Here is a 16,216-nt window from a genome sequence, read left to right as displayed (position 1 = left end):
GTTTATAAAATGATATGATCATTTGTAAGATAACAAATAGTAGTTTTAGTACCTGCGCCTGTTTCATATATTTGAATGAATCACCATCAAGATTTTAATCTAATATAGTTGAATTTCAAATTATATTGATTGACCAATCAAATGACTCGAATATATAACAATATAACATCATCCTAAGTTAAGTTTCCGTGAAACATGCCCGGTCTAATTATAGAAATAATGCAATATAACATAATTCTATTTAATTCAATTGACGTGTTATGATTAAGAGAAGCAATATTGTCACATTTGGTTGAAATCCCGGGACGAGACGACAAACTTATTGCCGAGTGATAGCAGGAGTTAAATTTTCTTTTATATTTTTTCAGAATGATGATCAAAACAAGCAGAATCGTGTATTTAATATTCCTGATAAAACTTACAATTTCACAAATACACCATAGACGTAGTGATATCACATTAAATACTGAAAAACTGAATCAATTAGGAAGCCAAGGTCAACTATTATTACGACACATAGCTTTAACAACGCATAGCTGTGGCATAGCTGAAGTACCTAGATTTAGACGCAAATTCTTAAAGCATAGCAGTGCGACATGTAATGATGGCAGTCCGTCAGGGTAAGTACTTTATACTGGTTTCTTTTATAATACATAGTGCGGGCATCAACTATATCGCTGAAAAAGCAAGTTACATTTTTCTTTGCTGTTCTTATGATCATACACTTTGGAATCTTATGCCTCCATTGTCAATTTAACATAATTATGTGTGTTATGCATAATTTTTAATCTGACAGCAAATTATCTTACATCATTTCCGGTTCTGTAAAAGTGGAATTGCAGATTTGACCGACATAGTCCTTATGATTCTCTCCTGAGACTGGGGGTACAAAAATGAGACAGACTGGCTCAATGGGGGACAACCGTCGAGGATGAGAATTCGAAATACGGCAACTCTGTGGAGGCGTCAATGTCGCAAGCTTCTCTTGGTGCATCTGAGAGGGTTTTTCAAAATATTAAGCTGATTTGATGCATTTGACACATATTTTGGTTCAAAAACGTATAAAGCCCATATAACAATTCAGTGTAAATCTTCTTTCATTTCAACTGTACGTATTTTGGATCTGTGTAATGTAAAAATGTACTTTGATATTTAATCCTCAAGACAAGTAATTATTTTTTGATGAATTAGTGTTATCTCTGTATGTGGTTTATAACCCTTATAAAATCGTGTTACAATTAATCGTTTTAAATGAATCTTAAATCAATGGGTATTTTTTATATATATATATAATGTTATCTAAATGCTTTTGTGTGGTTGTTTTTCATCAGAAAATGGCCGAAACAAACAACAAAGAGATTCGGATTTTTTTCTCGTTTTTTACATTCTGAAATTGGATTTTAATGGATCTCTTCTGGTAAAAATGTGTAAAGATGCGAAAATACGACACCCACTGTACTCCCTCATCGCACATCATACCTGGTCTATTTGCCCCTTAAAAATTTTAGGTTACGAAAGCATAGGCACAGGAATGTGGGCATAACCTCTAGTGAGAAAGAATTGTTTATGCAGTTAGTTTGAATAATAATATAAAATATTTGAAATGAAAATCCATTATCTTCCGAATCTGAAATATATAAGAAGAATACTGGTTCCTACAGGAACATTAATAACCATGGAGAGTTACGAATCAAGGATAGGTCCTTTTAAATTGCAATTGAAAATAAGATATGAAGCTGTTGTTAATTTAAATATATTACATGTACTTTCCAACGTTGAGATATGTTTACTTTGTTCGGAACTTTCTATAAGAACTTTCAGATATGTTTACTTTATTCTGAACTTCGATTCTTTGATCAACTTGTCTCTTCACTTCCTAAATTCACTTGTTTTCTTTATAGTTATTATATACGAAAATCACATGGCAGTTCAAAGTGGATCGTTTTCTTAGAAGGTAAGGTTTACCATTAACCCACATAAAGCAAAATCTCACTATACATTCTAACTTGTAAGCAAAACGTTTTTTGATCTTTGTTTAATTAAATAAGGAATGGTTTTCAAAAGCTTGGATTAATATATTTAATAACGTTTTATGTCTGTGTTGTCTTGTATTTATCTAAGGGTCTTATATATGTTTATTGAAATCTAACAAATTGGTGTATATTATATTATTATCACAGGCGGGTGGTATTGTTTTGATCAAATCAGCTGTTCAGAAAGATTGAGAATGATGAATGATTATATGAGCTCTAGAAGCTGGCCACGTCACAGAAAAGGTAATTCACTCGAAGATTTTAATCTATGCCTAAATTTACAATAGTCCAACTTAGAAATTGTAATTAACCTTAAGGACAAACAGCAAATCGATAGTGACGACACAATATGGTCAAGTGTTTGGAACAACGAGAACCAAAGAAGGATAGAAAATCAGAATTATTATAAGCTTATACATGTATATACTGAAACCAGAAAATCTTTTTTGAATACCAAAAGAAAGCTTTATTTTGCTAACGCTATCTGTATCTCTTGATTGTATCTGAAGAACTATTTGATACCTTCACAGAAATGACCCATTGTAACTAAAACTTCATTCTCAGTCTGAGCGATCGGGATCTGTGCACATCCAGTTGATCGTAGTTGCTGGCAGGAAGTCAATTTTACGATATGAGTGTTTCGCCCATGTCCACTGTTACGGATTCGCTGAGATGCTTTGAACGGATGCGCTGAGATGCTTTGAACGGATGCGCTGAGATGATGTGAACGACCAAAGTCAATCTTAGCTGAACTTTGTAAAAGTAGGACGTAAAACTTCATTTCAATTGACTATGGCCATGGGATAGATTATTTTGAAGCTGGTCCATTTTCTAAAAATAACTGAATGCTTCGGGATATGTTTAATGACAATATTACAATACAGTACAAAGAAAACATCCTTTTGATGAAAAAATCTACCTAGAAAACACTAATCCTCCATTTATTTCAATGGGTCTCTTATTACCTAGAAATAAAATATGCTTGTACAATTTTCTATCAACGGCGCTAATTAATTTTAGTCTTTGACATTCAAATCAAAGAAAGGGATATATTTGATTGCTTTGTTGAAACGTAACTGATACAATCTAGACTTGTAGTATATATTATAATTTTAAAATGTTATTTATCAACAATAGATAGGTTTGAAACTCTCTGACAGTTACAATATAAAGGTTTAAGATTAAAGACATTCTTGGTAACTTGACAAACATTATTTGTCTTTCCCAGATAAACTGATTAAGCAGGATGGCTAATACATTAATATATAATAAAAACTTTAACTTGAAAGAATTTCTTTAGAAACTAGTTTGGCGCCAGGTAAAAAGGTTTGCCTATTATTGGAGTTGATTAACAAAGGGAGAATTTATCAGACACATCGATTTGTCTGATTTGCCATTATAGTTTTTTATTTAGTCTTTTAGTAACTTGGATAGTATTTCTATCATCTCCTAAAAAATGAAAGAATTTGAAACTTTCCCAAAATAAGTGCCAACATTCAGAAAATAAAGGTACTCAAGAGTGGTTTTCTAATCTTCTGTCATCTCAGAACTCATGGTTGTTAATTTTCAAAATTGACAGGGTTTTGTGATTAAGACAAGAGAACTTTACGCTGGAACATGAAGATGAATAAAAGTTAATAGATGTATGAATTCAGATGTCTCTTTTATCATTTGGTTCAAGGATTGCATATTTGGATAATCCCTTCTAATCTGGAATACTGAATTGAGCTCCACCTGAAAGTGAAAGATATGCTTCTTCCTATACAACATTCTATCATTTATAACAAAATTCAATTATTCCTGCAGGTAGTGGAATATTATCGTGGAATCCAGAAGATAATCCCTATTACTTTCGTGCTAATATGGTGTAAGTAGATTTACATTTGGAGAAATTTTATTCAATAGAAAATATCAATGCTTGATTATTTCCTGGTCATTCAGACAATTATAGTTAAACGCATCAGGACATCTTTAGATGCGCCATCATACATTTCGTCTTTTGAAAAACTCTATCTTATATTGGAGATTGTCATACACTTTTCGGTAAACTTTGTTCACACTACAAGCTATAGAGCAGAGCAATATGTTATTTTTAGTCTTACATTTTACGTTTTCACTTTTCAGAATCATTCCATATTGTTCCAGTGACTCTTGGAGTGGTACCAGAAATTCATCATCCAAAAGTAGGGATACTGTTAGTTGTTGATTGGCTTGTGAACAGTGGGGGGACTTCATATTATGCTTAACTTATATAAACATATTGCGCGGAAGTATCATTTCTGTCGTTGGCGTATAATAATTTTCCTGGTAGTAGAACTGCTGCCGTTGTATTATGATCTCCTTGTTGCTTATGACTTGATGCCATTGGTGTATATTACCTTGTCAGATAGAAACGTATGGCGTATGATACCCTGTCTGATAGTACCATTACTGTGGATTACGTACGATACTTTGCCTGATAGTATCATTGTTGACGTTGGCGTATGGTACCTTGCCTAGTAATATCTTTGCTCCTCATAACGTATGATACCTTGACTGGCAATCTATGATCGATTATTGCAGGTGAATTTTCGTTTATGGGATCATTAATTTTAGAAGAAGTTATAAAAGAGTTATTAAAGAAGGGATTAAGGAATGCTAAGAAAATGTTGCTAGTTGGTAGTAGGTATGTTATTTATCACAAAAGATATGAAAAAATACACTGTTTTTTGAGTCAGTGTTTTCGAGATGGCATCTTTATAAGCAAATGGTTTCGGACGAGATAAAAGATAGCAAAGTGTATATAACTCAACAACCCCATCCAGTGCTTTTGTCTCTATTAAGAGGTGTATGCCGAGCGGTTTAGGTTTCAGAATCTTAGTCTGGTTGTCTCTTTGTTTTTATGTTATGTTTTTAAACGTTTTACGTGTCTGTGATTCCCTTAAAACAAACCTAAGCCTCGTCGTATTACATGCATGAGGTCTAAATAATTGTGATAGATATTTTTATAGTTGCATCCTTTGTCGCTTTGTCTATATTCGTTCGTTCAACACAATTGGAATTAAAACGTCATACCATTTCATCCGTGAAAATTATCCTTTACGTTGTAATAATTTCAGTGCCGGCGGTACAGGTGTATTAATAAATTTAGACAGAGTAGCAGACCAAGTGAGGAAAAGAGCTCCAAAGGTAGAAGTACGTGGTGTGGTTGATGCTGGGTGGTTTTTAGATAATGAACCATTTAAACCTAGTCCATGTCGTGATGCTTATACTTGTTCACCAACTGTAGGAATCAGTAAAGGCGTAGAGTAAGTATAGTACTTATTATTTTTCATGGTTTAGACAATGACTGAATTTGTAAACGATCAGTATAGCATTCGATTTGATGAATTTGTTGTGCTTTGTCTCATAAAGAATACGTTAACAATCCTTTAACCACATTGTCTTATTTAAGTCGTTACTCCTTGTTTTGAAGTAACAAAAAAACAAGCTAAAATTCATTCTGTATTGACTCCTGAAGTTATTTAAGTTTGTGGAGAAAGCAGACGATGTAGTCAGATATACAATCAGATGGATAGATTTAATAACATGTCTCCGAGTCTTGTATGTATATCAATGTATCTTAATATTGTAGAGTATGGAAACCAAGATTACCAGAAGAATGTGTTCAGAAATATCCAACTGAAATTTGGAGATGTTACTTCGGACATCGTGTCTATCCTTCAATAAAGAGTTAGTATATATGATACGTTTTTTTGTAACAACGTAGGTCTGTGCAAGATTTTGGTATTTCTCGAGTTGCTTTTTATTACATCTAACAAAACCGCTACCGTGTTTTATTTGAGCTCCGTTTCTATAGGGGTTGTCAGTGAGGTGGCAGGCAGAACTATCACATTTGGCCTTCCATAAAAACCGAATTTTTGAAGAGGTAACATTGGTGATAAAATCGTTTTTTGATCGTTTCTGTTTACCATGAACTTCTTCATTACAGCACCAGTATATATAATACAGAATCTATATGATGCTGCCCAGATTAAGGTAGATAATGTATTCAGTGGTTTTGGTAGATCTGAGATGGGAAGTGACCAATGGTCGTATTTATTAAGACTTGGTGAAGAAGTTAAACTGAGTTTGAAGAACGCATCGTGAGTCGTCTGGGTATCAAATTCATAACTTAGTTTCAATTCTTACAAAATTATAATACATGCATGTGGTATAATATCAAACTTGATTCTGCAAATATTCAAATATTAATCAATCTGGAAAAAGAATATCTGTATATCTGAAACCCAATGTCTGGATGGGGATCTTCCATGACCTCTAAAAGGTACCAAACTTTTAATAGCGGACATCTTTTCGCTGTAAATCTATCAGAAGCAGGATGCATAATTCGATTAGGAATAATTCAGTATATAACATCACTTTCATGTTTAAAGAAGCTTTAACTTTAACGAATGTGGCACTTTGACAAAGTACTTTTTCATAATTCTATATATTTCAGAGCTGTATTCGCCTCTGCTTGTGTTTCTCATGATATTTTACTCAAGAGGTAAGAATATTTCCAGTATTTATCAAGTACATCTTTTGTCGTATTTCTCTAAACCATTATAGAATAAAACGGAACATATCACGATAGCTATTAAACAAGTGGGTAAGCATATACCTTTAAAGGGAGATAATGTTGAGCTTTGCTTTTGGCAGATTCTGGGAGCAAGTTTGTGTTTAACGACTGCTAGCAACTGGTAGCATCTGAAAGAATTGAATCAATCGTTGAATTAAGCCTAAAAATCACAATTGGCACCAATCGTCAGTATTCTACTTTCTGGCAACCAATGTGTCTGGCCTTCGAACATTAAGATGATCGACCGTATGATGCAGAATTAAACTCTCTCGTTTTGTTTATAGTGAATGGCATAAGATGGAAATTAGTGGTGAAAATCTAGCTAAATCAGTTTATTGCTGGGAAGAGAGTAATTATGGTGAAACTAATTGTAAACATCATTTTAATATGAAGAAAAAGAGGTAAAAGAATGACTATAATCATTTATAAATTTCATTTGAAACGCAGATATTTAACAGCCACTTTCAATGTGAATGCGTATCATCGATCATGTATTCTTTGCTTTGGTAGATGGATTACCAAGCTTGAAAATATGAATAAAATGGCTTTTAGATCGAACATGGTGAACCTTTGGTGTATACTGTATCTTTATTTACAATTTCCAACAAAACAAGTTTGTGAACGCTTTAGAAGCTTGTGCAATATACAGTAAATAGCTATTAGTAATTAAAAAACTTGTAGACATGATTCAAAACAGCATTCCATCGAAACACTTGTTAGCTAGCAGCCAATAAATTTTCAATGGATGCAGAATTCTGGTGTTTCGTGAAATGATCATAGAACACTCTCGTCCTTTGTTTTATCAGAAATGTTTAAAATCTGTGAACATTCCGAATGGAGGGCAACAGTTTAATGATTTTCCTCTTCCATGTCAGATTTAAAACTCAGTCAAATGAAACACCGTTATCTGACGACCCTAAATCAAGAAAGAGAAATAGAAATAAAAACAAGGGCAAAAAGAGAAAAAGGAAAAATCGAAGGCGGCGGAAGAATAGAGGTAGGTATTTGGCACAGTCAAACCATATGAACGGTATTTTAATCGAAGATTTGGGATTGAATGGTCATGCTTAATTTTATAGTAACGAATATGAGTTTTTCTTACCCTTGGCTGACAAAAGTAGTTATCTGAAATGACATGACGCGGGTGACAGGACTTATAGGTTCTACTATGATACCCTGAAAGTTATAGTAAAGAGATTTATAAAAAATTTGTGTGTATTGGGGAAAATGTTACCATCGATTTGCACCATTCCAATCTTCAATCATACGTCTGTGGTTCTTGCAATTTCATTAAATTATGTGTTTTATGACGTCACTATCACAAAGGTTTTATGTAATATTAATTAAGCTGATTTTGCGATGGTGACGTCATCAAACTTTAGTTTTAGTGAAATTGCAGGAACCAAAGACGTCCAACTGATAACTTTGCAAAGTAGTGGCAGGTGCTTCTGATAGTCACCCCATTTAAAAAACTAACCATGAAATCATCGACACCAGTCCTATACCCGTCTACATATCATGTGGAGCCAACTTAGATGATAGTATCCGAGACCTCTGAGAACTATATCCAATTTGATCAGCTGGTTTTCTCTGATTAAGAGTATCTATCAAAGTCCCATGAAATCAGAAAAACCAGTCCTATGCCTGTCTATATTTCACGTGGTGCTAGCATAGATGACAGTAGCATGGGCTTCTAATGATCGTCTCATTGGAACAGCTGGTTTCTCTAGTATAGTGTAGCTATTAGGGGCCAGCAACACCAACACGTCTCCTTGCATCGTACGAGGCAAAAATATCTGACAATATCCTTGTTTTATTGACCATTTCAGGTAGAAGAGGAGATAGAGATAGACGAGAATCAAGATCTAGCTGTAAACATCAACTACTAGATAGTTGTCCTTGGCCACATTGTAACTGTTCTTGTCCAAAATGGCGATTTCACGGCACGAATGAGATCAATCAGTATTTTATGAAAAATCTGGCAAAAGTGATGGGAATTGAACCCAGTAAAATGGAAAATATTCATTTGTGTGGATACTGACATCTCACAAAATGACTTTTTTTTTTTGAAAATCCATATGGACATTTTACAATACCTCGCATTTTGAAAAGAGTGTAGTTCGCGATTAAAGGCAATGTTATAAGGATGATGGCAGCAGTGTAGGCTCTAGGCCTATAGTTGATGGTGACAATAGTAACTTATTTAATAATGACTTGTAGATATTTCTAACAGTGGTTGTGATTAGACTAGAAAATAATTTTATCCAAAGAAAGACGCAATGTTCGTGAAGATCCAGTAGTGGTCGTAAAGATTCAGCTGTGTTTGTGAAGATCCAGTAGTGCTCGTAAAGATACAACAGTGTTCGTGAAGACCCAACAGTGTTCGTGAAGATTCAGCAGTGTTCGTGAAGACCCAACAGTGTTCGTGAAGACCCAACAGTGTTCGTGAAGATTCAGCAGTGTTCGTAAACATTCAGCAGTGTTCGTAAAGATTCAGTAGTTTTCGTAAAAATTGAGCAGTGATCGTGAAGATCCAGCAGTGATCGGTTGGTTCTGTAATGAAAGATTTACTACAGAAGGGACGCAACCCATTTCTTAAACTGAACTTGATGTGGTGATTATTCATTACACCATTTCGGTATCATTTTTCAGATTTAATATCTTACGTCTGTCTTACCGTTTAATTTCAGACTGTATGGTCATTTCCAGGGCGTTGTTAAGATTGGACTCTTTCAGCTGGCAAACTTCATTTTACCTGTAAAAGCAAACCGTTTGAAAATCATGGCGGGTTGGTCAACGGCATGTAGCTTCTTAGGTGACAAGAGTTGATTTTAGTACAATAATATATGGTCCACGGCGGACATATTTGCCTGTCATAATCCCCGAACACACAAGCCTACGCCCCAGAAAAAGACCTATACTAAAAGATTTATGACAGCATTCTAGCATACGAAACTGCGTAGTTTCGTATATGAGCATTCTAGTAGCCTAATAGCAAGAAGCACATTCTGAAACAGCCTGCTGCAAATTCTTTTTAACAAGTGTGGTGGGTGCCTGGGCATTCTGGAAGTACCAAGCAAAACCATTAAGGGTTAATGTGTAGGCTATGTAAGATAATAAGTATGTAAGGTATGGTTTGTTATAATATTCAATATTAACCTCATGTTATACGGGTATTGATATGTTCAACTCGTTCGTTATAATTAAATTATTTTATCCAAAACTCGTGTTGTTTACTTTAAAATGACATTTGAAGGCAACAATTGACCTTGAGGTTTATGTACGAAAGTAGCGTAATTCATTGAAATATATCCCTAAACTAGAAGTTCACTTTCTATTTCTATCGTAACTGGTATTCACCACTCTGAACATCAAAGCCATTCATGTCAACCGAACTAGAAATCTGAAATAAGGAAAGAAAATCCTGTGTAATGAGGGCAAGGTGAACGATATACAATAGTACAACTTCTACGTCCTATGGCTTATGAAGACAGATAACCACACGATAACCAACGAAGGAGATTTCTATTAGGAGAGCCCCAGTTTCTTATTCTTCTTGGATTTCCAAAATGACAATGTTCCTGAAAAAGGTCTCGGTACCTTAGTGCGTTTCTTACTGAATAAAGACCATTGATAAGTATCGGTAACATACCTTATAACGGTGAAAATCTCACCCAGCAGAACAGATTCAGCCTTATTGGACCTCTGTATTCAAAAATGAGCGCCTTGGTTGATTGGTTTTCTATCTTAACCCCTGATTTCAGCTCACACCCAACCAATTAAGATAATCTAACACTCAAATGACAAATCGAACACATCATGTAGGCCTATAAACTTTCTGACTGACGAGAAATCAGCCTCTGATCAAGACTTTAACACAATAGTTTCAGTTTGAGAGTTCAAATCTCTATTGTTTTTCACTGATTACAGTTAATACTTATCAGTTATTACAGAATTCGAACAAATAAAAGTAGTTTCTATATTTAGACGGGATGTGTTATATTCTTTTTATAAAGGGTGAGGTGGTATCGGCAAATTTATTTAATATCGTGTCTTGTGTCCAGATATATAAGTTTGTGTTTGTGCATATTATGTCAATCGACGTGTTTATCACTCTATGAGCCAATATAAAACGAAATTAAGCTCAACTTTTATATCATAGCTAACAAAGTTATCCTTAGTCTCTAACAAAACAAATCAGTTTTTTCGTTAGATAGGTATACAGCATGATCATAAATGTATGATTGATGAATAGAGAGTTTGACCCCTAAGGTTCTGCGTAGGTATAGGTTATGTACTTTTTTTAATTTCGAAAGTAGATTCAGATTTATGGAAACTATTGAGATTTGTCGAATGACTATAAATTGGAAGCAACCTCCATAATATCTTGTAATATTTGGGTCATCTATTTTATTGTCGTTATGAATCAGACATGAATTAATCTGGTTGTATCTCATGATTTAACCATGAGATTTATCTTTAGTCAATTTTTTTATTTTTAAAGATTCTTGTGGTCAGTGTTAGGAAGTTAGCTATTTTTATTTCGTTTTATAATTAGTTTTCTATAACTGTATTTTAAGTGATTTTTTTTTTTCACTTTCATCATTTTTGTGTTTTGAGTTATTTAAAATTCATTTCCATCTTTTTACGTTATTTTTACATGCTGTTGGGTAATTCTGTTACGAACTATACAGACTGTTGAGATTTATGAGTAATGGTCTGAAAATAGGCTAAGTGAAATCGGAATGTCTTGAGATTGAACCGTGTACTATTCTGTTAAACAAACCCCATTACGGTGAATAGTCACCCCTTATTTTGGTTGCGTTGTATCACGTGGTGGACAAAATGGTGGACTAATAAACACAGAATTACAATTTTTTCATTTTGTGTTGTTGATCGAATTTTACCAGTGAATTGCTAAAAATCACTCACGTCATATTTTGAGAATTATGTGATACTGTATTTTTAGTGACTATGGTATAAAACAGACATCGACAATCATCATGATAGCTAGAATTTTATCCATTTTGATTTTTGTTATGTTCATGGTTAAGTCTTTGCATTCTCACAAGTCACAACCAAAGAAATTACTTATAATATCTATGGATGGATTTCGATGGGATTATATCAACAAAATTCCAGGCAAAACGCCCAATTTTGACAGATTTAAGACAGAGGGGGGTTATGCTCAAAATGGCATGAAGAATATTTTTGTAAGTTCGACTGCCCCTAATCACTACGCTCTAGTAACAGGATTGTACAGTGAAAGCCATGGAATAATTGGCAATACAATTTATGACCCACGTTTTAATGAGACATTTAGCCTTTTTAATTCAACACAGCAATATGACAGTAAGTGGTTTGATAATGGAGGAGAACCAATCTGGGTAACAAATCAAATACAAAGTAGTGAACATAGATCAGGCAGTATTGCATGGCCTGGTAGCTATGCAGCAGTGAATGGAATAGTACCAACACGTTTTATACTCACACAAAGGCTTTATTATCATAATCCAGCTCCCTATAGCTTTAAATCTAGAATAGACACAATCATAAAATGGTTTCGAGAAAAATATCCCATCAATTTAGGATTGTTATATTTTGGAGAACCTGATGAACAGGGTCATGAACATGGTCCTGAATCACAAGAAGTAAAAGATATGATTCAGTTATTAGATGGTACACTAGGTTATTTATTAGAACAATTAAAGAAATATGGTTTAGAAGATGAGATAAACATCATATTGACATCAGATCATGGTATGACATCAGCACCCCTAGATAAAGTTGTTATTTTAGATGACTATGTAGATCCTACAGATTATCAAGTATTTGGTGTTAATCCTGTCACCAATATTCTCCCTAATGAAGGTAGGTTAAAGACAGTCTGATTTTTTTGCACTCTGATTGAAAATTGGAATGGTCCAAATTGATGCTATCAGTGTCCCCTAGGCCTTATACACATAAAAATTTAAAAAACCTATTTACAATCCCTTTAATATCACAATAAAACTAGCTTACACTGCTTACTGCACACTCCAGTTTTTAATCATTCATTTCAAGAAAAGCTTCAAGCTATTGAGGATATCCATAATAAACATATGAAAAGAAGACTTACTCATGTTTTTCTTTAATTGTTCATGAACAGAACAAGACATCTGTTTATCTTTTTTTAAAAAATGGAAATAATTCTTTCAACTGGTAACAAAAAGTGTATTAAAGGATCATAGAGAGGTTTTTCTTGATTTTTTTTGTGGATCTCCGACACTGATAGCATCAATTTGTAACATTCCAATTTTCAATCAAAAATCTGTGGTTCCTGCAATTTCACTAAAACTAAGTGTTTGATGACGTCACTAATCGCAAAGGGCCTTATACGATAAAGCATATTTTGCGCTCAGTGACCCAGATACACATAAAACTGTTAGAAAATCTCTTTACTTTCCCTTTAATGCTAATACCAGGAAAATATTTGATAGATTAACATGCTATTTTCTATTTAAGGAGAAAAAGAAACTATTTATAAAAAGTTTAAAGAAGCTTCAGAGAGTACTAAGGCTTTTGATGTTTATTATAAAGAAGACCTACCAGTAGAATATCATATAAAAAATAACATTAGAATACAACCTATAGTTCTTATAGCACATATTCATTATACTTTAGTTTATAATATATCTTCGGACAGAAACCATTCATGTAAGATATATTTTGATATATTTAGACAAATCCATCAGTTATATTGCTCAAAGATTATAATATTGAACCATAACGACATAGGCATGTCGTTGTAACCTTCAGTCTTGCATTGCATACATCCATTGTTATTTGTGGCTTTACTCACAGCAGCTTCATTGTGTGAAAACTGCATTAGAAGGCACCCCCTTTTGACATCCAGAACATGGATACAACATGGTTTGATGATTTTCCTGACTGCAATTACAACTAGTCAGGATTGATGTCTCAATGTTCTTTAAAAGGCTTCAAAAATTCTGTGAAATAATATTAAATATTTAAAGCAATATATTTTATTTTACTTTTTAGTGGGAACACATGGGTATAATAATAGTTTACAAGATATGCATCCATTTTTTATGGTAAAAGGCCCATCATTCAAGGCTGGTGCAACTATAGAGACTTTAAATAATGTAGATATATATAGTTTAATGTGCCATTTATTAGACTTGAAACCAGCACCAACTAATGGTAGTTTAGATTTAGTGAGAGATTTATTAAAAGAAGATGATGAACATACTGTTGTCACTTTTGCAACATGTAAGTATTCCACAAATTTCACTATTAAAATTCATTGTTTTCTGTCAAAGACATTAAACACCAGTCCATTTAGAAATGTTTTATTTTACAAAAATATCATTTTTTTCTACTAAAAAGGACCATAATTTATTTTTTTTCTGACACTAGACATTGTATCATTGCACAATGGCTTTGAAGACTTGTAAGAATATTTGTCAACATGTGCTAAATTTTGACCATTGAGCTCAGTTACCCATATAATATAACTATTTCTGGCTCACTATGGATTATGGTTGTATTACAATCAAACATTATGAGGGTGGGTTAGTAAAAGTTTCACCAACTAACTTAATTCTTCTTTGAATTTCAGACATAGGTATATTAGTTTTTATAGCATTAATTGCTGGTGTATTTACTATGGCTGCATGTAGACAACATCGAAACATGAAACGTAAACAGAGACAAATGACTTTACCTGGTGGTGTTCAATTTTCAACTATATTACAACGTGAATCTAAATTACCGTTGTTATCAGAAGAGTCCGATGATGATAGTTTGTAGTGTAGAAAGTATTAAGATTGGTATAACCTTGTTAAAAGACTGAGTGATTTATTTCTTGCATTATTTCTATTGGCCCAAAATCTGGTCCTACTCTGAAGTGAAGTGATTGATGTGATTTTTTCATTGTTAGAGTCAGACATCAAATTATATTTTTATGGGAGTTGAGACAGATCATTTTTCGGATTTTTCGGTATCGATATGAAGCCTTACCCTTAATGACTCCCTCAAGACATTACCAGATATTCTACTTTATCCCCCTGCCACATAAATAAAAAAGGAATATTTTATGTCTGGCCCTAATCATGATGACATCACATCTGAGTAATTAGTAAGTCAGATTTGTTGGGCTATATTCCTGTATGATAATATAACATTCCAAATTGTACAGTAAGGAGTCAAACATTGATATTTGTATAGATAAAAGAAAGGTAAGAATAGAGAATATAGCTTGGATATAGTCATCTTATTATAACAGTTTATTAGCTGATAAAGTGCTGTCTGATTATTTGAGTGATACCACAAATCTACCCGACAAAATTCAATCCCAGTCACAGGATGGCATTAGGTGTTTCAGAGGAGTGAGTATTTTCATTGATTTGATATCAGTACTTTGAACATTATTCTTTTAAAGTTAATAGGATTTCTGTATCTTGTTATGGAGAATGACCTACTGACCAATAATATTTCCTTGCATCTATCAGTTTAAATATTTTTTTTTTTATCTAATTTCAAAACTATGTTAAGTTCTATCAGCTGGTAAACAGAATAATAACATGACTATATCCATGGTTTTCATGAAGCATAATTTTTTAATGGGAGAAGGAAGCTTGATTTTCATTTTAATTCTTGTTCAGCATAATATTTAGTTAACTTATTAGAATTTATTTCAGCTTAAAGCTTTTTAACATAGAATTCTAGATTCTTCTACTCTAACAATGGGAACTGAAGTGGCTTAATTAGTTCAATGCTTGCTTGCTAACCAGGTTTTTGGTTCAATCCTACAAATATCTTAAAATTCTTCAACCCGGTTTCTTCTCCGTCAGTGATGCAGGTCGGAGGGGCTGACATGGAAAAGACAAAATTTTATTCATTGTAAACTACATTAGGATATTTCATTCATTTCTTCGATTATGATGTTTTTAATTTATTATCAGTGATTATTTGTTTAATTTATTCGATTTTTTTCATATTGCTTCAAGAATATTTTGAAAAGTGTGGAGAGTATATGAAATCATTTATTTTGGTGAGCACCAAATTGGCATACTTGTCCTCAGAAGCATATTTATTTTGTGATGACATAAATTGATTGATCCTAATTTTTAGGAAATAAGTTTGTGTGGGTTACCAAAAACTTTTGCTATGTTAATTCATCTAATTTTTTTGGTTATTTTCACAACTATGGTTTATACATAGGGAAATTTATATTTTATGGAGACGAAAATATTTGAAATTAGCTTAACCTTCGTCGGGACATATCAACAAAAATTGACTCCCACAAAAATAATGATTGCAGGTAGTTTTTGATGATCATCCGTCCATATTAATTATATGTGGCTTATTATTGTATTATTTCATCTTTCCAACAATTTACAGCACTGAACTTTGAATTTTGAAGGATTGTGTGGCTCCATCTTTACAATGTTTAGGTATTTCGAACTTTGTCTAATACTTTGACCTCTTAAGCCACTTTTTTGTGTCCTGCAAATGCAGAAATATGATTGGATTGTATACCAGCAAAAAAAGCCAATCGGAGCCCTTGACAAAAGATGTT

At 33.2% G+C, this 16,216-nt stretch overlaps 2 protein-coding genes across 2 annotated transcripts; both read left to right on the top strand.

Moving 5' to 3' along the window:
- Positions 1–372: 372 nt before the first annotated feature.
- Positions 373–8,674, top strand: LOTGIDRAFT_106761 (hypothetical protein; the record flags this gene model as incomplete). The annotated part of the gene is made up of 12 exons (XM_009061730.1): positions 373–620; positions 1,902–1,954; positions 2,181–2,276; positions 3,840–3,900; positions 4,158–4,231; positions 4,596–4,698; positions 5,132–5,320; positions 5,647–5,744; positions 6,004–6,157; positions 6,514–6,561; positions 6,918–6,991; positions 8,472–8,674. 12 exons carry the CDS (start codon positions 373–375, stop codon positions 8,672–8,674), a joined length of 1,401 nt encoding a protein of 466 aa, XP_009059978.1.
- Positions 8,675–11,636: 2,962 nt separating this feature from the next.
- LOTGIDRAFT_153994 (hypothetical protein) lies at positions 11,637–14,445 on the top strand (the record flags this gene model as incomplete). The annotated part of the gene is made up of 4 exons (XM_009061729.1): positions 11,637–12,504; positions 13,138–13,329; positions 13,675–13,905; positions 14,255–14,445. 4 exons carry the CDS (start codon positions 11,637–11,639, stop codon positions 14,443–14,445), a joined length of 1,482 nt encoding a protein of 493 aa, XP_009059977.1.
- Between the last annotated feature and the right edge of the window lie 1,771 nt (positions 14,446–16,216).

This window comes from Lottia gigantea (assembly GCF_000327385.1).
Source record: "Lottia gigantea unplaced genomic scaffold LOTGIsca_5, whole genome shotgun sequence".
Taxonomy (NCBI): Eukaryota; Metazoa; Mollusca; class Gastropoda; family Lottiidae; genus Lottia; species Lottia gigantea.
Note: the sequence above shows the minus strand (reverse complement) of the source record. Positions and strands in the feature narration are given on the sequence as shown.